We start from the raw sequence: 26,410 nt of genomic DNA, 5'->3' as shown, positions 1-26,410 counted from the left end.
TTTAAACAGGAGCCAATTCACCTACTAGCATGTCTTTGGGTGGGAGGAAACCCACGCAGGCACAGGGAGAACATGCAAACTCCAGGCAGGTGGTGCCATGGTTGGGATTCAAACCAACAACCCTATTACTGCCAGGCGGAAGTGCTAACCATTTAGCCACTGTGCTGCCCAATTACTAATGTCTACTTACTGTACACTACTTTTTCTTCCATTTAATATTCAGAAGGAGACTTTTCATGTTTGTTGAGGCCCCATTCACACTTGGAGATTTGGAATCGCTGGCGGAATCAGCGTGATTCTGCCTGAAATTCCAAATTGCATGTCAATCAATGCAAAGCGTGTGGCGCATACGTGGGTGCCATTCATTCTGAATGGCACCCCCAAATGCGGTGCAATTTGGCAGTGTCTGTCACATGACTGAATCACACTGCAATCGTGGCAAAACGCACCTTTAAAAATCGCGTGAGGCTTGTCATCTAAAAAGGAGCAGGAGCTTCTGTTGGGCAACCAATGTGCCTAGGGCAGCCAACTGAAGGGAATTAGCTGCCCTGTGCATGACATGCAAAATGGTTTGCTTTTAAAATTTGATTTTGGAATGAATTGAATTTATCAAACAGAAACCACATAGACTGTTATAAATTTGTTTGAGAAAAACGTTCCATCCTGCTCCTTCGAATTTTATCCCTACAGTCAAACGCGAATGGCGATTTGACTCTACTATCAATTAAAACAAAAGTTCTTAAAATTAAAACATTGAAGCAAAATTCTACTAGTGTGTAGCCAGCTTTAGTGACATTCAGCTTGACTTGTTCTGTAATATTGAAGACATTTTGTAGCGTATCCAAGCCACTAAGGAGTGTCACGGACATACCCCAGAATTTACACCCACCGGTCACCCACCTGTTCAATTGTTATGTAACACAAATTGCTAATCAGCCAATCACATGGCAGCAACACAACGCATTTAGGCATTTAGGCGTGAAGACAACTTGGTGAAGTTCAACCCAAGCATTTGAACGTGGCATGGTTGTTGGTGCCAGATGGGCTGGTCTGAGATAGACATGTGCAATTCATTTTGATCCGAATTGAAAATTCGGACACATTTTTCATCATTCGGAGATTCGGATGTATCCAAATTCCGAATTAGAATAGTAACAATTTAAATTAATCTGAAATAGCGAAAACAAAATTTGTCCGAAATTCAAATCGATTTGAACTCAAAAACACATTTGAAAACAAATTCAAATTTGAAAACCAATTTGAATTTAAAAACAAGAAGAGAATAATATAGAACAGAAAATAAGAAATAGAAAAGAATAGAATAGAAAATAATAGAGGAAAAAAGAACAGAATAGAAAATGAAAGAATCAAACAGAATACAGTAGAAAATAATAGAGTAAAACAGAACAAAATAAAATAGAAAATAAAGGGATAGAAAAGAATAGAATCCATTAGAATAGAAGAGAAAAGATTACAGTAGAAAATAAAAGAATAGAATAGGAAAGAATACACAAGATTAGAATAGAAAATGAAAGAATAGAAAAGAATAGAGTAAAACTGAACAAAACATAAAGGAATAGAGTAGAATCAATTTTCCTAGATTGTAAGCTCCAAGGATCAGGCCCTCCTATCCCTCTTGTATTGAACTGTATTGTTGCTGTATTGTCTCCCGTTATATTGTAAAGCGCTGAGCAAACTGTTGGGGCGATATAAATCCTGTATAATAATAATAATTAGAATAGAATAGATTAGATTAGAAAATCAAAGAATAGAACAGAAAACATTAGAATAGAGAATCAAAGAATGGAATAGAACAGTATAGAAAAACAATAGAATAGAATAAAATAGAAAGACTATAACTGCCTTCCGAAATTAAAATTTTGAATAGAATGAATTTGAATGCAAACAGAATACACCAGAATAGAATATAAAATAATAGAAAAGACTAGGATAAATTAGAAAAGCCTAAAATACTTTACAAAAAAGTGTGAGCTGCGCTATGGTGACGTGAGTAGTGATCAACAAAGGCACTGTGAAAATGTTGCTAAAATAGAAATTTCCAATATGGTTGCGCAACTCCTCATATAGCCCATATACCATCACAAACACATATGGATTGTGGATTATGGATTGTAACGTTTGAATTATTATCGAATCCGTTTTATTTTCAAATCCATTTGAAATTTTGAATTTGGTTGAATTCTAATAAACTACATAAATTCTGAAACACGAATTAAACAAATTTAACTCATCGAACGAAAAAAATTTGTCAAATACCGAATCGAAACAAAGCTATATTTTTCATTTTGCACATGTCTGGTCTGAGTATTTAAAAAACTGCTGATCTCCTGGGATTTTCACGCACAACCATCTCTAGGGTTTACAGAGAATGGTCCAAAAAAGAGAAAATATCCAGTGAGTGGCAGTTGTGTGGATGAAAATGCCTTGTTGATGTCAGAGGTCAGAGGAGAATGGGCAGACTGGTTGCAGATGATAGAAAGGCAACAGTAATTCATATCAATATGGACCAAAATCTCTGAGGAACGTTTCCAACACCTTGTTGAATCTATGCCACGAAGAATGAAGGCAAAAGGGGGTCCAACCCGGTAGTAGCAAGGTGCACCTAATAAAGTAGGGTTAGTGTATATCCACACAGGTAGCAAAGACCCCCTAATAAATTAGTGGAGGTATCTGTGCTACCCATCTGGTGATCCTGCTGCTAACACTAGTTTTAAATGTGTGTCTAAACTGCCATGTCTGAGAAAAGCATTCCACATTTGGATCACTTTTCAGAGGTGCCTGGCTTTGAGGTGACAGTGTGATGAAGTGATGCCTCCTCACTGTTATCCATCCTGCAAAAGTGCAAAGATGGTCATTCTGTGCAAATGGAGGCACAACTGATTGTTTTTAGGCTGTTTTCTCACCAGGTTAAATGTTATTCATTCATAAATTAAAGTGGTTGTAAAGGCTGAAGGTTTTTTTTAACTTCATGTATTCTATGCATGAAGGTAAAAAAACTTTCTGTGCGCAGTAGTGCCCCCAGCCCAAACCGCCCTAATACTCACCTAAGTCCCCTCTCGATCCAGTGATGTACACTGGAGTCTTGGCTATTCCAGGACTCCCTCTCCTCATTGGCAGTGAGAGCCATTCTCATTGTCAATCACAACCAGTGAGCCAATGAGAAGACAGAGGGGGCGAGATGAGCCACTGCTCTGTGTGTGAATAGGCTGGGGAGTGCGCATGCTCGGGTGTCCCCATAGCAAGTTGCTTGCTGTTGAGGCATCCGACAGGAGGGAGGGGCTAGGAGTGCCATCGGGGACCCGAGAAGAGGAGGATCGGGGCTGCTCTGTGCAAAACCTCTGCACACAACGGATAAGTATAGACATGTTTTCTATTTGGCCTTTAGAATCACTTTAAGTAAATCAGGAATAATTTTGCATGATAGCCACTAAATGGAGTTGATGATCACAGTAAATAAATATTTATTTCCTATGAAATTTAGTTTTTTCCTAATGCACTCTATTTTTTTTTTGTAAATAAATAACATTTCACTTGGACAGTAAATAGCCCAGAAACATTCTATTGTGCCTTGTTCACACAAAACAAATGTACATGCAATTTCCCAGGATGAGTGGCTCTGCCATTTTTTTTTTTAAGTATACATTTATTTTGATGATTTTGAATGTTTATGACAGGTCCACTTTAAAATGTGTGCCCTCCTCCACAGTGGTAAGAGTGGTGGTATCGCCGTCTGCGGAGGTAGAAGAGGGGAATGAAGTCAGACTGACTTGTGTGGCCACAAGAGGCTCGGAGAAGGGGAGCATTTACACCTGGTTCAAGAATGAAAAGTGGTTGAAGGAGGACCTGAAAGGGAACACCCTCGACTTCCACAGAGTCTCAGCTCAGGATGCTGGATACTATTACTGCAGAATCCACAATACTCAGGGCAGCAGCATGTCGCCACCAGTGACGCTACACGTCTTGTGTAAGTTTCATCTCTCTCTCTTTCTCTCTCTCTCCATGCCTGATACAAGCCCAGGAAGGCTATTCTAAGATATGAAGCCCTCCTGGAAAACCATAAAATGTAAGCATTTAAAAAAACAAATTGATCAAGGGCATTGGACCAGTTGAACATATCTGCTTGGAGTTATAAAATGTATACAAATTACTTTTTATGTATTAACTGTAGCGCTACCCCAGTACCGCTGAATGTGATGGGTCCTCTGTTCTTTGCCTCGACCTTCTCAAGAACCTCAGCTGGCTGAATAGCCAGATCAAAGGCACTCTCTATCTATGTACCTTGGTGCCAAGAGGAAATTTCCTAGGCAGTCTATAAAAAAAAATCATCTTTCCACTCCTCCTACTGCATAGTGCCTATTGGTATCTGTAGTGTAAGGAGTCAAGTTGCCCTATTATATGGCTATCATATCAAATTACAGCTCCCAAGATTCTTAGCACTCTGAATAGAAGTCTATGGCCTTGCTTGGCTTTTCTCTCCCATTGCTGGCCAGAGGAGAATGATGCAGCATAACATTAGTATCTCAGTAGAGGGAGAGAAGAATAAAAGGCAATGTCTTCTTCTCCATATTGCTGTAGCCCAGCACCTAGTTACATAACTTTACATGTACAGTTAGAGGTCTGAATTAAGGAATGGAATCCCATACAACAACAGATTTTTTTTTCACTATTGTTTGGTAAAAGGGCAGCAGAAGTAAGACGACTCGGTCACATACTTGTACTGTATGAGGAGCCTAGCATGATGGTGGTGGCCTCTTGGAGAACTCCCAACTGAGCACCCCTGGAAGTTGAAACAGGGCCTTCCTGGACAATGGAAGAGGACAAGTGGTTGGGTGCAGGAACTGAAGATTGGAAAATGAAAGCACTTTTATCACATGAGCAGATGTACAACCAGTAGTACACCAAGGATACACTAAGCTCAGCTATTAGCAGATTCAAGTCACAAGCTGGGTTTGGTACAGGGGCAGACTGACAACTCATGGGGCCCCCGGGCAATAGGGGATCATGGGGCCCCTGTGTCCTTGCCCAAACTCAAAAAAGCCTGTGAAAAAGGTACCAGGGGCATCTCAATGGGCCCCCTACTGACCCCGGGCCCTCAGGCAGTGCCCAAGTCTCCAAATGGTCAGTCCGCCCCTGGTTTGGCAACAGAGTAAATATTGGTGAAGCGCTAGAAATTGAACAAAAAGCCTAATGTATGTCTCATAGACGCATGTGTGAAATAAATGCGTTATGCATATATATATTAAACATGAATAGTAACAAAAGTACACTGGAGGTGAACGAATGAATTAGTGTGTGAATGTTCATAAAAAACGCATGATCATGACATGCGTAGAAGTATTATAATGTCCAAATATCATAAGATCAAGTGCAATCTTCAAATCACTTGTATGGAGTCCCAGAATGTTATTTCTCCTTGGGATGATGTAATAAATGTACAGAGTGTGCACTTACCAGATACGCTAGTTAAAAGCGCGTTGTATATTGTACTCCTGGTATACAGGGGTCCCTCAAGTATGGATAAAGGTGCAGCCTGTGGGTGGATGGTCTTCCTCAAAGAGCTGAGGTACGATGGTCCGTATAGATAGCTCAACCTCTTCAGGGTGCTGGAACACCAACTGGAAGTGGTGCTGGGGGATTTAAGGTGCTCAATGCAGAGCAAACATTAGGAATATCCCATAGTGTAGTATTATGAAGGTGTAAAAGTTATATTAAAAAACGTACAAAAAGAACTGCAGTATATATGAAAGTGCCACAATAAGAGTCACATATGTAATACACATGAACAACTGACCAGCTGGAAATATGAAGTGGCCGTCGGATCCCCGTGATCCGACGGCTTGACGTCAACGGCTTACAAGGGCTCCTCCTTATTTCACACATGCGTCTATGAGACATACATTAGGCTTTTTGTTCAATTTCTAGCGCTGCACCAATATTTACTCTGTTATCTGAAGGCATTGTGGTTCACCTTTTAGTGTGTTCAGCTGCTTATTCCATCAATTAAGTTTAGCGCTCGCTTTATCACTTTATTATTCTTTGGGTTTGGTAACAGCCTTGCAAGAAGACATTAAACCGTAGGCAGAGTCGGGGGCAGGAACATGTAGAGGTTGCCATTGTGCAGGTAGTGAGGTACTTATCTGATAGACAGAATCTTGGTCTGAAGTCCAGGCTAAGGTTGGTAACCAAGATAGCAGCACCTATAGGAGTAGATCTGATGAAAGCTGGGTCAGCAACAAGGTCAAACACAAATCTCAAGAGCAGGAGTCGCAGGAGTACAGGCTGAAGGACTATTCAGCAATGACCCTCATGCACATGTAAGTGCCTGATGGCTCATAGCTTGCATTATGGTGCTGGCAGGTGGCAGGATATCCCTGACAAACTGATCCGGAGTGTTGATGTTACGTTCAAGCTTAGAGAAATCAATAAAAAATTAAATCAACCCTATTAAATGAGACAATAGTGTCGATTTTAAGATGCACTAGGACAGTGGTTCTCAACCTTCCTAATTCTGTGACCCTTTAATACAGTTCCTCATGTTCTGGTGACCCCCAACCATAAAATTATTTACCCAGTAATTATAATTCATGAGTGTCGTTTTACCTCCAATACTGCTGCTTTCAACACAGTAGCTGCTTTCTACACAGTAGCTGCTTTCAACACAGTAGCTGCTTTCTACACAGTAGCTGCTCTTTACACATCAGAAATATGTGTTTTCCTGATGGTCTTAGGCGACCCCTGTGAAAGGGTAGTTCGACCCCCAAAGGGGTCACGACCCACAGGTTGAGAACCACTGCACTAGGAGATTTACTAAAACAGTCAGAAGAGGTGTCAGCATAGTTAGAACACTATTAGGGACCAGTACTGTGGACAGAAATGGTCAGAGAGGAGCAGCAGTGCAGGGAATTACTTTTACATTTACTCAGTAAGTAGCACACCACCATTTTTCAACATTAACTATTATTTTTTGGCGTACTTATAAGTTCTTAGCTAAAGAGACATGAGATTTTAACCTCCGGAAGACTGTTTCAGTATGCTTGACAGTAATCATTTATTAAAAGAACAAAATAGCATGTTTACAGTTAACATTCTTGATAATCAGCATAGGAGGTAGGAATCACCAAGGTGGAGATAAAGTAAGGCTGTAAACAGGAATGCCAGCTTCAGATCCCCTGCTTAACATCACAGGGACCCGCTCTGACAACTGTCAAAAGATCACCAGCGTCCAGTAAACTGCCTACTGCCTTGTGGTAACCTCTACATGCTGGTGGCAAGAGGAGGTCGGTAATGCGCTTCATAGGACAACCCTTCTTTCTCAAACCAGAGAGACAGGTTTGAGAAAGAAGGGTTGCCCTTGGAAATGTGTTACCACTCACCTCATAGAAGGTGGGGAGACAAGGGAGACGTGATTAGCAACTCAGAGATATTGATATTGTGTTGTGTTATCTTTACATGCACACTGATTTTCCATGTTTAAGTTGCCCCAACAACCTTCCTATTGGGGACCTCCACCCAACAACTGCCTGGGTTGCTATGACACTGGTTTCCCAACCTATTTTTTCAGTTTTGAATAGAATACTAAAAAACCCATGTCAGGTTTTTGTTTTCCAAAGACTCAACAGAAAATAAATAAAAATGTGCAACATATCTAAAATGAGGAATAAAGCCTCTCTTTGACCACTATCACCAGAATTGATGGCCAGATGGAAAGATTTCTCCTCAATTCATGTTTTAGTGATAATAATCACATTGGATTCCCTATCATTTCCTATACCGGTGACAATGGTCAACAGGAGAAACAAATGAGTCAATCTTCCTAGTAAAACCAAAGACATTAAAAAAACATGAAAGGGGTTCTAGTCCTGAATCACAGAAAAAAAGTATTTGCTTTAGATACACTCTTACTTATTGCATGAAGAGTACTAAATATCTCATGGAATGAGCCTTTTCTTTTATAGTATTAATTCTGCTTTTCTCACAGATCCCCCCAGACACCTCTCAATAACATCTTTTGTGTCAAGTCAGGATCCACTGACAGCCATTATTCTGTGCACAGTGGACAGTGATCCTCCATCAATGTTCTTCGTATACAGAAAAGAGACTCTGGTAGCGTCCAGCTTGAAGGATCCTTCCAGTGATAGATTCAAAATGAAGTCTTCTACCAACTCCTTACAACTGGAAATCCGGGATGTTGTACTGGAAGATGAGGGAACCTTTACCTGCACAGCAAACAGCACACATGGCTCAGCGAAGGAAACAATACAATTCACTGCGCCAAGTAAGCAACAATCTGTATTGGTGGCTTTGGGAAACTTGATTTTCTTTTGCTGTGAATGACAGCATAAAGAAAAAAACAAATCCATCCAATTGGAGAGCAAAATCTTCAATTCCTAAACTAGGGAATACACTCTACTATACCATACTATACTATACTATACTATACTATACTATGCTTTTCATTTTTGGATGTTTGTATATGATAATATACAGTATTTTATTGAAAAAAAACTATAGCTGTTATTTATATATCGCTGAATGCTTTTTGTATTTTGATTAAGAAAGTTCTAGGATTGCATACTTCATCCAGTCTTTAAAAATAGAAGCAGGAATTGATCTCTGAATTCTTCTTACTAGATATTTACATGTATATATATACCTGTATATACACACTATATTGCCAAAAGTATTGGCCTGACTGCCTTCACACACACATGAACTTTAATGGCATCCCACTCTTAGTCCGTAGGGTTCAAAATTGAGTTGGCCCCGCCCTTTGCAGATATAACAGCTTCAACTCTCCTGGGAAGGCCGTCCACAAGGTTTAGGAGGGTGTCTATGGGAAGGTTGGACCATTCTTCCAGAAGCACATTTGTGAGGTCAGGCACTGATGTCGGGGGAGGAGGCCTGGCTCGCAGTCTCTGCTCTAATTCATCCCAAAGGCGTTCTATTGGGTTGAGGTCAGGACTCTGTGCAGGTCAGTCAAGTTCCTCCACCCCAAACTCACTCATCCATGTCTCTATGGACCTTGCTTTGTGCACTGGTGCGCAGTCATGTTGGAACAGGAAGGGACCATCCCCAAACTCTTCCCACAAAGTTGGGAGCATGAAATTGTTCAAAATGTCTTGGTATGCTGAAGAGTTCCCTTCACTGAACTAAGGGGCCAAGCCCAACCTCTGAAAGACAACCCCACACCATATTCCCCATCCAACAAACTTTACACTTGGCACAGTGCAGTCAGGCAAGTACCATTCTCCTGGCAACCGCCAAACCCAGACACGTCCATCGGATTGCCAGACAGAGAAGCGTGATTGGTCACTCCAGAGAACACATCTCCAGTGCTCTAGTGTCCAGTGGCAGCATGCTTTACACCAGGGCATCCGACGCTTTGCAATGCATTTGGTGATGTAAGGCTTGGATTCAGCTGCTCGGCCATGGAAACCCATTCCATGAAGCTCTCTATGCAATGTTGTTGAGCTAATTTGAAGGCCACACCAAGTTTGGAGGTCTTTGGCTATTGACTCTGCAGACAGTTGGCGACTTCTGTGCACTGTGCGTTTCAGCATGCGCTGACCCCGCTCTGTCATTTTACGTGGTGTAGCACTTGGTGGCTGAGTTGCTGTTGTTCCCAGTTGCTTCCACTTTGTTATAATCCCACTAACAGTTGAGTGTGGAATATTTAGTAGCCAGGAAATGTCACGGATGAACTTATTGCACAGGTGGCAACCTATCACGGGACCACGCTTGGAGTCACTGAGCTCCTGAGAGCGACCCATTCTTTCACAAATGTTTGTAGAAGCAGTCTGCATACATAGGTGATGATTTTATACACTTGTGGCCATGGAGGTGATTGGAACACCTGAATCCAATAATTTGGAGGGCTGGCCCAATACTTTTGGCAATATAGTGTATGTGCATGCTGGACCAATTGTCCCCTGTATGTTCAGTAATAGATTAATTTCTATGATCATCGGCTCCATCTAGTGGTCAAAATGGAGTATAGTTTTCTGAAATACCTTGAGAAAACATACTGCATTTTGGCCATTAGATGGAGCTGATGATCACAAGAATTAATCTATTACAGAAAATATGGGAAACAATTAGTCTAGCCTGCATGAATGTGTGTGACATTTGTCCAACAAACGCTTTATAAATATACCCCTAAGGCAGAGGTAGGCAACCTGAGAGCCACAGGACTACAAGTTCCATCATGCCTCTGCAAGTCATAGCTGTAACTGTCAGTTTTGTAATCTTTGCAATGCCTCATGGGAAATGTAGTTCCACAACAGCTAGAGAGCCACATGTTGCCTACCCCTGCCCTAAGGGTGTGATCAAGTTTGGAGGTTGTGATACAATATTTTGCTTGTTTTCTGCCTAGAAGGAGGATGAAACAAAAACTAGCATACTAATATAAATAAATATGTATATACTGTAGATCAATTTTTACTGGTAATGTATAATACAGTATGTACAGCAGCTCTCACACGTTCTTCATGTAATTCACAATTACATGATCTTTGCAAATGAAATATAAAAAATGTAAGATATAATTTATAGGTTACTATTGCATATAAAATACTTCAGATTTTCATGTGATCTCAAAATGTGAACAAGGCAAGACCTGTATTTATGTTTGCTTGAACAGCGGCAAAAATGATGGTGTCCCCATCTGCGGATATACGAGAAGGGGAAAATGTTACCCTCACCTGCCTCTTGAAAAGCTCCTCGGACACAGGAAATGACACCTTCAGCTGGTATAAAAATAATGCTTTGCTGAGGGAAGAACAGGAGGATGTTCTACACTTTAGTCGAGTCACCAGCTCAGATTCTGGGTCGTATTATTGCAAAGCATGGAGTGGTGAGAACAGCAAGACCTCTGCCCCCGTCAGACTTCAGGTGGCATGTAAGTACGAATTATATGAAAAAAAAAATCTGTATTAGGCCCAGATCTGTGGAAATATATCATACACCAATATTTTTGGGAAATGAAAACTTAAAGAATATTCCAATAAACGTTTTTTATAAAAATAAAAATCTTCTGAAAACCGAATATTAATGAGGGCTTCACCGATACCCTTTTTTGATTAGTGAGTACGAGTACCGATACTTTGCGGTTTAATTTGGGTCCATACAAAATGTTTGAAGGCAAATTACACGGCAAAGAATAGCATGAGATTTGAACAGGAATGTTATTCCTGTCAAAAGCGCATGCGGTTTTCCCACTGCTCCTGTATATACCTAGAGTCCACACATGAGCAGTGCGGGAAACCTTCCTGCACCGATCCCATGCTGTCACAGAAGATTCCTGTCCAAATCGCATGAGTTTTTCCCACTGCTCCTGTGTATACCTAGAGTTCACACATGAGCAGTGCGGGAAACCTTCCTGCACTGATCCCATGCTGTCACAGAAGATTCCTGTCCAAATCGCATGCGGTTTTCCCACTGCTCCTGTATATACCTAGAGTTCACACATGAGCGGTGCGGGAAACCTTCCTGCACTGATCCCATGCTGTCACAGAAGATTCCTGTCCAAATCGTATGCGGTTTTCCCACTGCTCCTGTGTTAACCTAGAGTTCGCACATGAGCGGTGCGGGAAACCTTCCTGCACTGATCTCATGCTGTCACAGAAGAAAAAGCCACTTCACAGGTTTGGGGATTTGAAATCCCCTCGGCTTTCTCTTCTCTCCTTGCAGGGATGAAAGCACAGGCTTCTGATTGGTCAGCTTTGGCTACTTTTGTGGGATATCAGGGGTCTTTTAGACCACTGATGTCTCCACTGATGCTTTTGGTACAAATTGTTGTTCTCCAGACCCTTGTAATGTCTGCTTGTGCAACAGAGACTGTCTCTTTGTTCTACAAGGTATTTGGGAGTCTGGAGGTCAGTCAGGCTGATAAGGTGTCCTAGATAACAGAAATGTATGTTTCTTGTGGTTAGTTATGTGCTGTTGTGCAGTTTCTTAAGGGAATGATTATTTACATGTGTAGGATTGAAGCTTAAAAGTCTCCCGTCAATCAACATGTCAGATCCTTGGTACACTTGCTAAGTCTGACCACTATCCTTTGTATTTTTTCCTTTTACTTTCTTCTTCTATATAAACTTTTAGAACTTTTTTTTCAGCAGGAATTGTTGTTTTCCATCAGATTAATAGATATTGTTTATTGTTCTATGTACATCAGATGCTCCAAGAAGTATGCAGCTCAGGTCCTTTCAAGATACTAAAGAGGGGCGAACAGCCTTCATACTCTGTACCGTAGACAGCTACCCTACGGCTGAGGTCATGCTGTACAAAGGAGACCAGCTGGTAGCTTCCAGACCTAATGCAGACTCTTCAAATGAGCGGATCACGGTTTCTTCAGCTTGGAATGAGTTGACTCTGAATATTAAAAACCTTAGGATGGAGGATGAAGGAAAATACACCTGCACTGCCAGAAACCCCATTGAATCTTTATCAGAGACTTTACATTTCATTGTTCAGAGTAAGTCTGTATCAAGCTCCTTTATGAAATTAGCGTTTTGTTGCCTGCTCTGGCTTCCTGTCGTGATATTCTTTTTTACTGGTGCTTTACTTGATCTGACATGCTTTTTGCATTATTGAGGACTGCCCAGCACCTGAGAGGGAGTGAGGAGGACTTGGGACTAACATAGGGCATCTGAAAATGGGGGTTGCCAAGATGGTGGGGTGTACCTGGAGGCACTGGGCAGCGCCTAACGGGGAGCATGGAGTTGAATTTTAACATTTAGAATGAATCCATTAATCCAAACTCTAAATTAGTTTCTAATCTAATTAAACCCAAATACCAGCATGGAAGCTGCTGATCCCAAAACTAGTGATTAGTACACTGAGTAATGGGATAGTTTTATTACAGGTAAAAGTAAAATTGCAGGTAAAAGCACAAAAAAAATCTAAGTATTTTCTTTGTTGGTAGTATTTTTCCTTTCCATAAGTGGTTTTCTATTTACTTGCAGCGTGCCTTGGATCTTGTCTAATTGACCACTTCAGGAGAGTCAATTCCCTAGCACAGCCCCCTCCTTCCTTGCACACCATAGTCCTCTCTGTGAGTGTCTAATTACCCTCTGTGCTGGTCCAGCTCTTCCACGCCTCCCCTCATCTCCCTACATCAGTGTTTCTCAACTCTAGTCCTCATGGACCCCCAACAGGTCATGTTTTCAGGATTTCCATTATTTTGCACAGGTGATTTGATCAGTTTCACTGCCTTAGTAATTACCACAGCTGTTTCATCTGAGGGAAATCCTGAAAACATGACCTGTTGGGGGTCCATGAGGACTGGAGTTGAGAAACACTGCCCTACATAAACTTTTATGTAGCTGCCTGGGGAGAAATTCTACAGAGGGTCACTTGAATGACAGGTCTGAGTCTGCTGGGGTTGCTGACATTACATGTAAGATGTTGGTCCAAGTTCCAGCAGCAGTTTCAGGGCTTTTGGATATCTTGACATGAGACAAGGTAATGCTAAAATATAATAAACACAAGTATAATCTTATGGGAACAGGTCTCTTTAAACAGCATTATTCATTTTCACCACAGCCTCCAGAGTCCTCGTGAACCCATCCACAGAGGTTTCAGAAGGAGTTCAGGTGAGGCTGACATGTGACAGCATGAAGTCCCAGTTGGAGGAAATGGAATACATTTGGTACAAGAACAGCAGGTGGCTGGGGAAGACCCATGACAACTATCTGCAGTTTGACAGTATAAAAAGCAGCGACTCTGGATATTATCATTGCCTGGCCCGTGGCAGTCAAGACAGCAGCACTTCCCCTTCTGTGTCACTGCATGTGTCATGTACGTTTGGTTTATCTTTTTCTTTGCCTTTTTCCTTTGCATTGCAAATGTGGATTGCCACCAATGTCTCTGAAGGTTCACTTTTATCCAGGTCATGGTATAGCTAGTAGCAGTTAGTTACATTTAGCTGGCATTGTTCTGTAATGTTGAAGCCACTTTTTCAGTTCAAATGAATATCAGACAGATGCCCCAACATTTATAGCTACACTTTATTCCAATAACCATGGAAAAGCCAACGTCATTGTCCAAGAATATGATGCAAGAAGTGAAAACTGCAATACTGGAAAAACCATCATTGAACATGGGTAGGGTTCTTCGACGACAACATTCATCCACATTTGATGCAGTTTTAACATCTCTACCCCACTGTTCCAACAACAAGTCACACCTTTAGCCATAGAAATCAGGGGATCAACACCTATGAAAACTTCCTGAAACCAAGAATATGATCATGTAACTAGAACAGGATGGCTATCACACCTCCCTTCCTGTTCTTGGACAATCAAAATCTGCACATATCTTGTTGACTGGATGGAAGTGTCTTTACTTTGTGAATATAAATGCTGGGGTATTTTCCTGATACTCATTAGAATTGATTAAGTGGCTTGGAGAAGCTACAAAATGTCTTCAACATTACAGAACAAATCCAATTGAATGTAACTAACTGTTACTAGAATACCACCATGCTAAATCAGTTTAAAGCTGCAAAAATCCCTGCAGCTCATTTACCTGTAAGGAAGGCTGTCTTATGTTGTGAAAGCAAATGGATCTTAGAGAAATCTTCACTGCAGAGATGCCCTATCCTCTTCCTGTCTCTGAACTGCCGGCACTGCAACGGTAACTGCTTCAGATCTTCAGGAAGAACAGCAATACAGATGGTCCAATGGGAAAATGCCCCTCCTTCGTCCTCCTCCATTGAGAAAAGTTATTTTATTGATTACACTGCCTGTAATATTAACTATGAATGGGTGAGAGAATCCTGTGACTGTTCAGGCTCTCCCTCATTCATATATTGTGTTACAGGTCGTAATCAGTGAAAGAAAATTTCTCAATGAAGGAGTAGGAAGGAGGGAACATGTCCCCGTCAGTCCATCTATACTTCTGTTCTGCCTGAAGTCCAGAAGTTCAGAGACAAGAAGAGGACCGGACATCCCTGCAGTGAAGATTTCTCTGGGATCCAGCTACCTGCCCGGCATGGGACATACTTCATTACAGGTAAATGATGTGACTAAAGCTGTAGGGGTTTTTTTTAGCTAAACTTTAGCATCAAGTAGTTGGTTTTCTGTCTCAAAGGGGATGGATAGACTTTTCATTTTTATTTACATATAATTGAAACATAGATTAGGTTGTTGTATATACAAATAATTTCCTATATGGGAGACATCTCAACAGATGTTAAAGTAGATGTAAAACTGTAACTGAATTACTATGTGTTCTAAAGTGCTGAGTATCATAAACAATTGCCCTGTTAACGCAGAATAAAACTTTTTGGTTCCCCAAGGTACTTTTGTCATAATGTAGAAGTAAGCATGGCATATGTGCACACTACGACACTGTTTCCTTGTAAATTGCCCCTCTTCAGAGCTTTGTCATCAGCAATCTTCCCTATAGTTTTTTCACTGGTTATTTCATCTTCTTCCTGTCTTCCTTTGGGATTAAGAGTTTTCAGCTGCCTTGATTGGCTGCGCTGGGATGACATAACGCCGGTGCATGCACACTGGAGTTCATTCATCTCAACACTTACTCCCAGCATCTGTAAGATGCCACAAATGAATACTGAGCTGTACACATGTGGCTTCCAGTGTACAGGCAGGCAAGGGAAAAGATTTAATGGAAAAGAAGACATATGAAATAAACAAAGTGCAGTGCTTTATAACAGGTTAAAAAGTTCGACCTCAAAAGTTCGACCGAGAATCGATCTATAGACACACATAAATGTTCATAGGATCAAAATAGGCAATATGTCAACACAGCTGGAAATCTGGTCCGGGAAATGGCAAGAATGCGCACTCACCGACCGCACATAGGAAATGCGCGTTTATGTATATCCAATCAAAACGAGTATAGATATTCCACAGAGAGAGATGTCCTCAATCGATCTGCTGGGCTAATGGATCAGTCACGGCACACGTTCCTTCCAGGTACAGGTATTCCTCCTCTGGATGATATGTAGCTGTGTCTGCCGACCCCTCAGTGGGGGGTAAGAAGTGGGAAAATACTCATGGTGTAGTATGTCAAATATTTATTGATAAAAGTATTTAAAACCTAGGTCAGTAATGTCACTGGCAATGTGCCAGAGAACACATATACAAAATTAAGAAGTAAATTACTGACCCTTAAAAGCAAGCACCCAGACCTCCTCGTGGTCTGGGTGATAAAGAGGCGTCACAGGCTGTCAGTTCCTCCTAAGAAGACATATGGGAGGGGTAGTTACTAATACTAGCTAGAGCAGTGGTTTCCAAATTTTGTTTCATTTTATCAGGGGCACTATTCCCTCACTGAAACCAAAATGAAGCACCATTCCTTTCACTGACACCAACAATGGATCAATATACCCCCCACTGACACTAACAATGTGGCACTGCTCCTCCCACGAATACCAATGATTGGGGCACTAATCTGTATCCTACTTACTACAGGCAACATGTAATTTTGTTACTCCCACTGCTGCTGGGGCATTTTCTCTTACCACTGGCCACAGTCCACTCCCCCCTAAAGGCTGAAGGACAGTACACTGGCCCTTTATTCAAAAAGTTTAGAGACTCCTGAGTGCTGATTGGTTGATATCTACAGATTGTCTTTGACTGCTTCAGAAAACTTATTTCATCAGGTTTCTGAAGGGCCTTCTTTCAAAGTCTAACAATATTTACAGCAGTTATGATTTTTCCCAGCTGTGGACCACATTCACAGTTAGAATTTCATTTATTCAGATAAGAATCTAAAATTTTCAGCTCTATAACAGAAGTCAGTTTTTGATTTGTCATCATAAACCCTTACAAAATTGAACAAACGTGCCAAAAAAAGTTTTGGAATGAAATTTTACTGGTGTGTGGCTAGATTTAGGTTTGGAGAGCACCAATAGCAGCCACGTTGGCTGGGTTATATTTCTTAGCAGTGATCAGATAACCAGTAATTCAGCCAAACAAGTAGAGAACATACAAATGCCTTGTACATAGTTGAGCTTGTTTTATTTAGTTTTATTAAAGGGTATTGAACTTGGATAGGGTTGAGGGGTGTATGGGATGCCCAAAGAAACTGCAACTTGAGCACAACCTTTTAGCAATTATGTACAAGTACACAAAGATTCTCTTCTTGGAAAGCACTCCAGCCCTCCTGGTGTACCTCCTCAGACCCCCAGATGAATTCTCCTTTCACCCAGCTGCCTGAGGGAATCCCTGAGCAAGGGGGCCCAGAAAGTGCCACTTTAGCTGAGCAGCTCCAGATAAGGAGCTAGTTGGGTTGGCCACTTAACTGCCCTCTCCCCTTATCTGGCCCAGGGTGTGTGGGATTACTCACTCAGTCCTCACCTGCAAGCTGGTGTTGGTGGTTGCCTTCAGGCCTTACATTGGGCTGGCTCCTTCCACGCTTCCCAGCCTGTACTCTCTCAGGGGATGGTTGAGGCTGCGAGATCCTCCCTTCCAGCTCCTGCATGCAGATAGGCCCCTATTCTGGCCCCCCTCCCAGGCTCCACACTCCAGCCTTCACTCCATCTTCCACCCAACACTACTCCCCTGCTGATCAGTCTCTTTCCAAATGTAAAAAGGCTGTCCTGGCCCCATGCCAAGCCTCCTGCTTGGGGATTGGTGCAGATCGCTTAAGTATGCAGATCAGCAACTCCTCACCCCCGCTCACTGCCTTCTAGAAACTTCCCAAGTTTCTAGAGCAGGAGGGGGCATCAGGGAACTGAGATGCAGAGCCCTTAGCCCTAAATTAAACATGACTTAAGCTGACTCATCCCAGACTGTTATTCAGCCTCTAACTAAAGAGCTAGCTAGCTCCCCTTGGCTAGAGGGGCCCTACATATATGTGTCACCAATACAGCTATTAGATGTTCCTTCAGATCTAAATGCAGACAAAATATACAGAAGTTGCACAACTTGTAGAAAAATGAGTAAAAACAGATTTTTAGTCCCCATCTTACCCCCCCCCCATAAAAGAAAAATGTCCTTGGCTTTTTGAAATACATCCAGCTCCATTTTCTCAATACTGATTATGTATTTATTTTATGGTTCACAGATGCTCCTCGAAGGTTGGTCATGTCATCATTTTGGGAAGCATCTGGTGCACAGGTTGGCATCATTCAGTGTTCTGCAGACAGTGATCCACCCTCCACGTTGGCCTTGTACTACAGACATATTTTGGTTGGTTCTTCCAATTCCTCTGAATCCTTAAGTCGCAGGATTAAAATATCCTCTGCACAAAACTTGCTAAAGATGGAGATCCATCAGGTCATGCTGGAGGATGAGGGTCTGTATGCTTGCACTGCAAGGAATTCTATCGGTGAATCCAGAACAACTGGTAACTTCACGGTGCAAAGTAAGTGACATATCAGTAAATTATATATATGGGGGTGGTAGTGAGGAGTGTAAGTCATCAGTGTGGTTGTCAGAGACAATAGCCTATTAAAGGTAAAATAACAAAAACAGATTTTGCTGCAATATTCACCTTTAATTCAAAAATTACCTCACAGTAATTTTCCACAGGCCAGCAGCCATATGGAACCACCTGCAAAGTAGATTTAAAAATAAAGTTGTTACTAAAAACAGAAAAAAATACTTTCCTTGATCCAGCTTCCAATGCTGCCGGGAGGCATGGATGATGGGTGGCTCCCAGCTCAGTCCTTTGATAGCTGGGTGCTCAAAATATCACAAGAATACTCCCCTGAAATGGGCTGGAGGACATTATTGTGGGATTTTGAGCACCCACCTATCCCTGGAGGCAGCATTGAGGCATGGTTCCCGACAAATATGTCAATACAGCTACAATCACATCAGGCAAATACAGTATTTCGAAAGCCTGAGCCAAGGTTGTTTATTCTTTTTTATTTTTAAGACAGGTATGCGTTCTCCCTCTCCCCACCTCTTTCCTGCTAGTACAGCTCTTGTGTCTCTGTAAACACTGCCACTTGCTTCTTAAACAGGAGCGCTGCACTGGTAGGAAGGAGGAGGGGGAGTGAGAACACAGTCCGCACCCTGTCCCAGCTCTCTCCTCTCTTAGCACTGGGCTGACAGGAGTGGTGATGCCATTGTTACTACTCCTGTCAGCCTTGTAACAGAAGGAAAGCTCCCCCATTCCTACAATAAACCATTGCACCGAGGGTAGCCACCCCTCCCTTGTCCAGGCCCTGTATACAAACCAATAACTCAAAAATAACTACAGCTGGAAAGCCCCCCCCAGGTAAGTTGATTTCATATTATTAAATATTACCATTATTTTCTCATGCTTTCTTTTTTACTTTAAGATACCAGACTCCTGGTCAGCCCATCCTCAGTTGTGCAGGAAGGAGAAACGGTAAACATGACTTGCATGGTGACCAGCGAAGCCTCAGATGGAGTCAGCTACAAGTGGTATAAAAATGGCAATAAATTATTAGGGACCACAAAAACATTGTCATTTTCAAATGTCACCAGCAAAGACAGAGGATTGTATTACTGCACCATTGAGAGTCACCAAGGAAGCAAAAGTTCACCATCTGTCACCTTGAACATTCTGTGTAAGTACAAGGTCTTCTCTGAAATATCTATGTAATGCCCCTCAGATTTAGCTAGGGGGAGCTAGTCAGGTTTTTAGGCAGAGGTTGAATAACAGCCTGGGTTGAGTCAGCCAGGTTAATTTGGGTCAGGACTGAGGGCTCTGCAGGTAAGTTCCCTGATACCTCCCCCCTGCTCTAGAAGCTGGAAAAGTTTCTAGAAGGCAGTGGGTGGGGGTGAGGAGAGGCTGATCTGCATACATTTTGGCTAATCCCCAAGCAGGTGGTTTGGCATGGGCCCAGGACAGCCCTTACGTATTGGAGAGCCTGATCAGCAAGAGGAGTAGTGTCGGGTGGAAGATGGAGTGAGGGCTGGAGTGTGGAATCTGAGAGGGAGCCCAGGAATGGGGCCTATCTACAGGCTGGACAATGGAGTCTCCACTTTACCACCATCTTCCAGGAAGAAACTAGCCCAGCAAAAGGCCTGAAGGCAGCCACCTACACATTGAGCTATCAGGAAGGACAGAGTGCGTAATCTTACACCCCTTGGGCTGGATAAGAGGAGAGGACAGTTAGGTGGAAAACCCAATTAGCTCCTTATCTGGGGCTGTTTTGCTAAGCCGCAGTTTCTGGGTCCCCTTGCCAACGGAATACCCTTAGTGCAGTTGGGTGAAAAGGAGGATTCATCTGGGGTCTGAGGAGGTACACCAGAGAGCTGGAATGCTCTTAAAGTAGAGTTTGTCCACATCTGTACATATAGTAGGTTTGTCCTCAGGTTTGCAGTTTTCTTGGGCATCCCATGCAACCCTTAACCCCATCCAAGTTCTAAACCCCTTAATAAAATCACAGAACCAAGCTCAAGGACAGTTTCCTGCCTTTGAATGCAACATGTGGAAGAAAATGCATGTTGCCTGGCTGTGCAGAGCTGTAGGGGGACCCGAAACTCAGCGATTTCTAAGGGGGTAGTGCTATATCTTACTTGCTATGTGGGTTCCATGGAGCTCCAAGATTCCTGCTAAAGATGTTAGGGGTTCCATGAGCAGTGGTAAGTTGATCTGTTACCTACACTGAATGCTGGTGCAAGGGGGCAATTTTTCATCCGTTTTGACCACCAACACACAAATTTCCTTACGAACCGAACACTAATGTTAGGGGACACTACAATTTTCACTATATGTGATTTCTTTGTTATTATTAGTTCAAGATTTTTACTGAAACTAATTTTCTCCTACACAGCAGGTGGGTTTTCAGAAACTCTTCTCTATTATGTATCCTTCAGGATATCTGCCACTGGATCACGCAAGACAACTTAAATAGACTGTGTCACAGCTCTGCTTGCTCATGTGAATGAACCTATTGGCATTTTAGCAACGAACAACTGTAAATCCTGCCAATCCACAGGCACCACAACTTTCCTGCTATTATAGTTGTTCACCAAAATACCAGAGCCAATAATATTGCCTCCTAAGTGCATTTTTGTCTGTTTTTTTTTTCTTAAACCCAATGGATTCTCTCTTCAAATACTGTGTTACAGCCATGAGTCAGTCATTTGGCTCGCAGGTGTGGTGCAATCCCATTGACCTCAATGGGCAGGTTTGACAGATGGTACCAACCATCAAACTCAATAAATCAGGTTAAATTTGCTGGATCAAACATGGATCAGCCACCTGTTTTCACTGCCCCCTTTGCCCCTGTGTAAAAAGAACATTATAGCTGTAAAGCTAGGGGGCAACTTCATATTAATGCCATATTAATGATTTTAGAACAGGATGTCCAACAGCTCATATAAGGGAGATTGGCAGCTGCCTACAAATTTTGGCCACATAGGGTAGGCATGCACCTGTGTGAAGGACTGTCCTCACCCATGCGGGATGCACAGGTATTCCTTGCAGACCCATGAAGGTAGCTTGTTCAAATCAATGACAGGTGGCAGGCTGCAAGAATCTGTATGGATCTCCAAGTGCATCCCCAAGTGTACATTCATGCAGATAGAATGAATGGATCTGGATGCAGTTTGTCTGTACATAGGCTTGGAGATCCATATATGTCTGGGCAGCCAACTTTCTATCATTAATTTGTACAGGTTGTCGGCACAGGTCTGCATGGAACACCTAAGCATTGACCATCCCGTGCTGGTGAAGTTGGCCCTTCACATGAGTGTATAGATCAGTACACCCCCAGTGATGAAGCCTTTTACTTTACATCTCTCAGAAACTTTACCATTTTTATATCAATTACAGTTATATACAAGATAAAGAAATGTGAGTGATGTTAAACTGTGAAGAAATATTTTAATTTTGTTATATCACCTTATAGATGTGATTTAGTTGAGGACTAAAATTGTCCAGTGCTTATCTGTTCCTGTCCTAATTTATCATTCTAGCTTTGGAATGTGCGCACACTGGAAGAGACTCACACTGACACACAAGTTCAGTCTATGAACACTTCTAGTTTATTATAATGAGAAAGTGAGCTTAAATATGCAGAATGATGCAAGAGTCATGTGACAACAGCATAAGCATTATATTAGTCTTTGATTGGTCATTTCCACATGAAAACAACCTCTTTCGTGGTATAGGTGTGATCTTCTTCCAAGTCTTATCTTATAGAAAAAAAAACATTTCTTTGTCTCAAGTTGGCACGATGGGAGGGGGTCGGTGCGTGTGAGCAAACATTTCTTAAGCAAGAATTTCTTAAAGTACCACAAAGCCCAGCAGGCAGAAAATATTCACACAACATATGTATTCATACTAAACATTTATAAATATGAAGAAAGAAATAGTATTAAAGTATAAAAGTAAATATGTATAAAAATGTGTAGAAAAACGTATATATATATATTCAATAGGAAACTAAATAGGCATTTTACCATATCCATCACAGATGCACCAAGAAACCTGTACGTAAAATCTTTTTTGGACACTGATATTGGCAAGGTTGCCATTATAGTGGGAGCAGTGGACAGTAACCCACCAGCGGAAATGTCTCTATACAAGGACGGGGAAAAGCTGGCTTCTTCCATTGATGGCAGAACATCCGATAAGAGGTTACAAGCCTACATCTTGCCAGACACACTGAGGTTGGAGATCCATAACATCAAGACAAGTGACGAAGGGACCTATGTCTTTATGGCCAAAAACAGCCAAGGAATGGCACAAGCCTCTGTGGCCTTTACTGTAGAAGGTATTGACAAACCCAATGAAGATATACCAGAGAATCAGATAGATAGAATATACGCAGTTTTGTAAGTTCATTATAACGCCTACAGCATATCCCCCATCTTCAATCCATCTCATTTCTATTAAAATACTAACCTTCCTTTTCACTGCCCGACTTTGCCCAGGCCTAGAAAGTGTTTTCCAAGCTACTGCATGTGATGGCACAATAGCTTTAACACTACCTAGAAGTCAGAGGTTTGTCTCTTATGATTATACCAGCATTGGGGTGTAACGGCAGAGGCTGTACTTTATACCTGAAAGCGAGCTTTTTATTTTCTTGCTAATGATACAATTGGTTTTGACTTGTTCACACCAGGTGCGGTGCAGGAACACATGCGAAATAGCACATTTTCCCACACCACACATAAACACACTGCCTTCTGTAGATGCGTGCAGGTGCCATTCATTTTTAAGGACACCCCACACATCTGGAAAATGCGTGTGTTCTTGGTGGCCAAATACTGCAATACTATGAGGTTTGGTGCGCAATTTTAAAAATCGAGCATGCAGTGCTTTTTGGGCTTACTGGACTGTGCCCTAAATGTTGCCAGCAGGAAAAAAGAGAGGGTGGATTAAGAGTAAGGACTCATTCACAACAAAAAGGTGCATCCGAGTGCAGTCTTTTTGTTGCATGTATCCACATAGCACAATTAAGAAAGCCCATGCATGTCAATGGGATGCCAAAAGCATAGGAATGTGCAAAAAGTACTGAAGGTGCAATTTTTTAAAATGTGCTGCAGCAACCCATAGGGTACTGCCGTACCATGCATTTTGGCAATTGTGAACGCACCCACGTTTGCCAGATATGTAGGGGTGCCTTTAAAAACTGGAAAAGGATATTGTGTTGTTACACCTTTTACCTAACAATATAATGCAATGCATAGTTATGGTTAATGTTAATATACTGCCATCTTGTGGATATTTTGGTTATGGCACCTTCCTTTTCTGTCTTACATCCTGTCCCTCCCACTATCTCGTGATTCATTTCCTCTTCCTTCTTCACTGTCTTCTTTAGATAAATATGGCCACTTGTCTCTAGGCCACATGCAATCTGCTTTCATGCGGTAACACATTACCATGTTTTGACCTGCAAATACTGTTCTTTCATTCATCTGCTACATCTTATTGTCTGATCTGCATTGCAATAAAGATCTGTGGATGAAAAAAACAGGTCAGGGGCGGAGTGACAACTCATGGGGCCCCCGGGCAATAGGGGATCATGGGGCCCCTGTGTCCTTGGCCACACTCAAAAAAGCCTATGAAAAAGGTACCAGGGGCATCTCTTTGGGCCCCCTACTGACCCCGGGCCCTCGGGCAGTTTCCAAATGGTCAGTCCGCCCCTGAAACAGGTGTTTGGTGAGCTCAGCTATCTGATAAAGACTGTCCACAGTGATTGCTTATACAGGCCAGGCATGGGGTCTCAGCAAGGGATAAGTCACTAATACAACAGTTGGGGTCAGAATAGATATTGTTTAGTGTCACTTGAAGGTTATTTTGGTGATTAGGTAATCAGGTTGGGGGTGGGGGTCATTCAAATCTACAATTGCATGTATTGTCTTTAGACACATTGACACTTTGAGGTTGATTTACTAAAGGCAAATAGACTGTTCACTTTGCAAGGGAAGTAGCCCTTTTCACAGGAAAAAAAAGAAAAAAAAACAGAATTTTTTGCTTGCACATGATTGGATGATGGAAGCTAGCAGAGCTTCACCTCATTTACTAAGAAATTCCTTTGCAAAGTGAACAGCCCTTTTGGTTTTAGTAAATCCACCCTAATGGCCCTTATTTAAAGTGGTAGGCAGGGTCGGACTGACAACTCATGGGGCCCCCAGGCAATATGGGATCATGGGGCCCCTGTGTCCTTGCCCACACTCAAAACACACCCAAAAAAGCCTATAAAAAGGTACCAGGCGCATTTCATGGGGCCCCCTACTGACCCCGGGCCCTCGGGCAGTGCCCGAGTGCTCGAATGGTCAGTCCACCCCTGGTGGTAGGGCTTGTTCACATTGTAATATAATCTTTACTTATCGTAGTGAATGAGGGGAAATAAAGAGAATATCCACTTAACTTAGTGAACGAGTTGTGTGGAACCCAATCATATGCAATCAAATATATTTTTTTCCTTGCACATATTTGGGTATTGTTTGAAAAGTGAACGTTCACTTATTTTAGTGAATGAGGTGAAACATAGCTAAATTCACTTTCCAAAGGTAAAAATCACTTCAAAAGTGAAGAGCTGTACTTCTTTAGTAAATCAGCCCCAAGGTATTGCATTGTGTTTTTGAAACAGTCATATTGACTTGAATGGCATTTTGCTGAAATGGACACTGTGCTGTGAGCTGCCAGAACTGAGGTTTACTGACACAACTGCAGAGCTGTCAGCACACCTCCATAAGGAAGAGTAGACTCAGGAAACTAAATGCCTTCAGGCACATAGAACCCCCCCTTCCACAATTCAGCAGCACAGTGCAGGAATTGGCATCGCAGCTGGCAGCCCACTGCAGGCCAGGTATGAACTCTGCTGCTGGTCCAGGCACTGAATAGAATTCCAGGACAGGGTGGAGTTACTGGCATTCTTTGTAATGAGTGTAATCAGCAGCATCAGATCAAGGGTGAGGAACACTGTCTGGATTTTGTTCTGCTGATAAAATACAGTGAAATAATGAAGACACAGTTCACCATAGCAGCCAGGGATGTATTTACCACAAGGCAAACAAGGCAGTTGCTTAGGGCGGCATTTTTCAGGGGGCAGCAGCATTTTTCAGGGGGGGCAGCAGCATTTTTCAGTGGGGCAGTGCCATCCCCTGAAAGAAGGAAAGGAAGAAGGGACACAAGCGCAGCACGGGGACCAGGTGGGATCTGAGAGAGGCTGCGGGCTGCTTGATGGTGTATGCAGAGCCTGACTCTTGTTCCCAGGGAGCTGTGAAGGTGGGTGTCTTATCTCTTGCCAGGGTGGGGGGGGAAGTTGCCAGTGTATGGAGGGCGGTGGTAGTGGAAGGCTCTCTCAGGTGGGGGTGGGCGGGAGCCTGGGGTGTTGTTGGTCAATGTCAGGCTCTCTTCGTGGGGAAGGGGGGTGTTGGCTGGTGTCAGGGTCTCTCCATGAGGGTTGTGTTGCCTAGGGCAGCACGAAACTTAAATAGACCACTGATAGCAGCTACCCCCCCCCCCCATGTGGAGACAAAGCACCTGGGGCACATACCCCTCCTGCCCCCCTCTTGTCCCAGTCCTGTTAAAATTGCATCCAACATGAACGATCCTTGATGGCTACTGGTTTCATAGCTATGTAATATTACTGCTGATTAATTTTCTATTGGATATCAGTGGAAACACGTGAATATGCAGGTTGATGGATGTTGACTTGCATTGTTGCACATTTTCAATGCTAGATGCACTTTGTATTGAATATCGACACACCTCATAACACAGAATTACGTGATTCGCAACCCATGAATATGCTTCACGATGTGCGTTGTCACATGTCTTAGGGATGCATTTCCAATGGTTTCAGGAAAAAATTCATCCAGCAAAATGCAAAGGTGAGAATCCACCAAAACGGATCATTTTAGATTGCCATCCATAATGGGCCTACACCAGGGGCGAACTGACCATTCGAGCATTCGGGCACTGCCCGAGGGCCCGGGGTCAGTAGGGGGCCCCATGAGATGCCCCTGGTACCTTTCATTTG

At 42.4% G+C, this 26,410-nt stretch overlaps 1 protein-coding gene across 1 annotated transcript in view; it reads left to right on the top strand.

The window, feature by feature from the left end:
- Positions 1 to 26,410, top strand: part of SIGLEC1 (sialic acid binding Ig like lectin 1) — a 103,860-nt gene that overhangs the window by 53,662 nt on the left and 23,788 nt on the right. Inside the window, exons 8-15 of the mRNA XM_089691169.1 lie at positions 3,728 to 3,985; positions 8,000 to 8,296; positions 10,661 to 10,918; positions 12,194 to 12,493; positions 13,564 to 13,818; positions 18,055 to 18,354; positions 19,280 to 19,531; positions 22,391 to 22,690. Coding sequence (XP_089547295.1) covers positions 3,728 to 3,985; positions 8,000 to 8,296; positions 10,661 to 10,918; positions 12,194 to 12,493; positions 13,564 to 13,818; positions 18,055 to 18,354; positions 19,280 to 19,531; positions 22,391 to 22,690 — 2,220 coding nt within the window. The remainder of the gene's footprint in view (positions 1 to 3,727; positions 3,986 to 7,999; positions 8,297 to 10,660; positions 10,919 to 12,193; positions 12,494 to 13,563; positions 13,819 to 18,054; positions 18,355 to 19,279; positions 19,532 to 22,390; positions 22,691 to 26,410) is intronic.

Source organism: Staurois parvus, unplaced genomic scaffold, assembly GCF_062004578.1.
Source record: "Staurois parvus isolate SC_StPar_1 unplaced genomic scaffold, SC_StPar_1.0 ptg000552l, whole genome shotgun sequence".
In the NCBI taxonomy this organism is placed as follows: domain Eukaryota; kingdom Metazoa; phylum Chordata; class Amphibia; order Anura; family Ranidae; genus Staurois; species Staurois parvus.
Note: the sequence above shows the minus strand (reverse complement) of the source record. Positions and strands in the feature narration are given on the sequence as shown.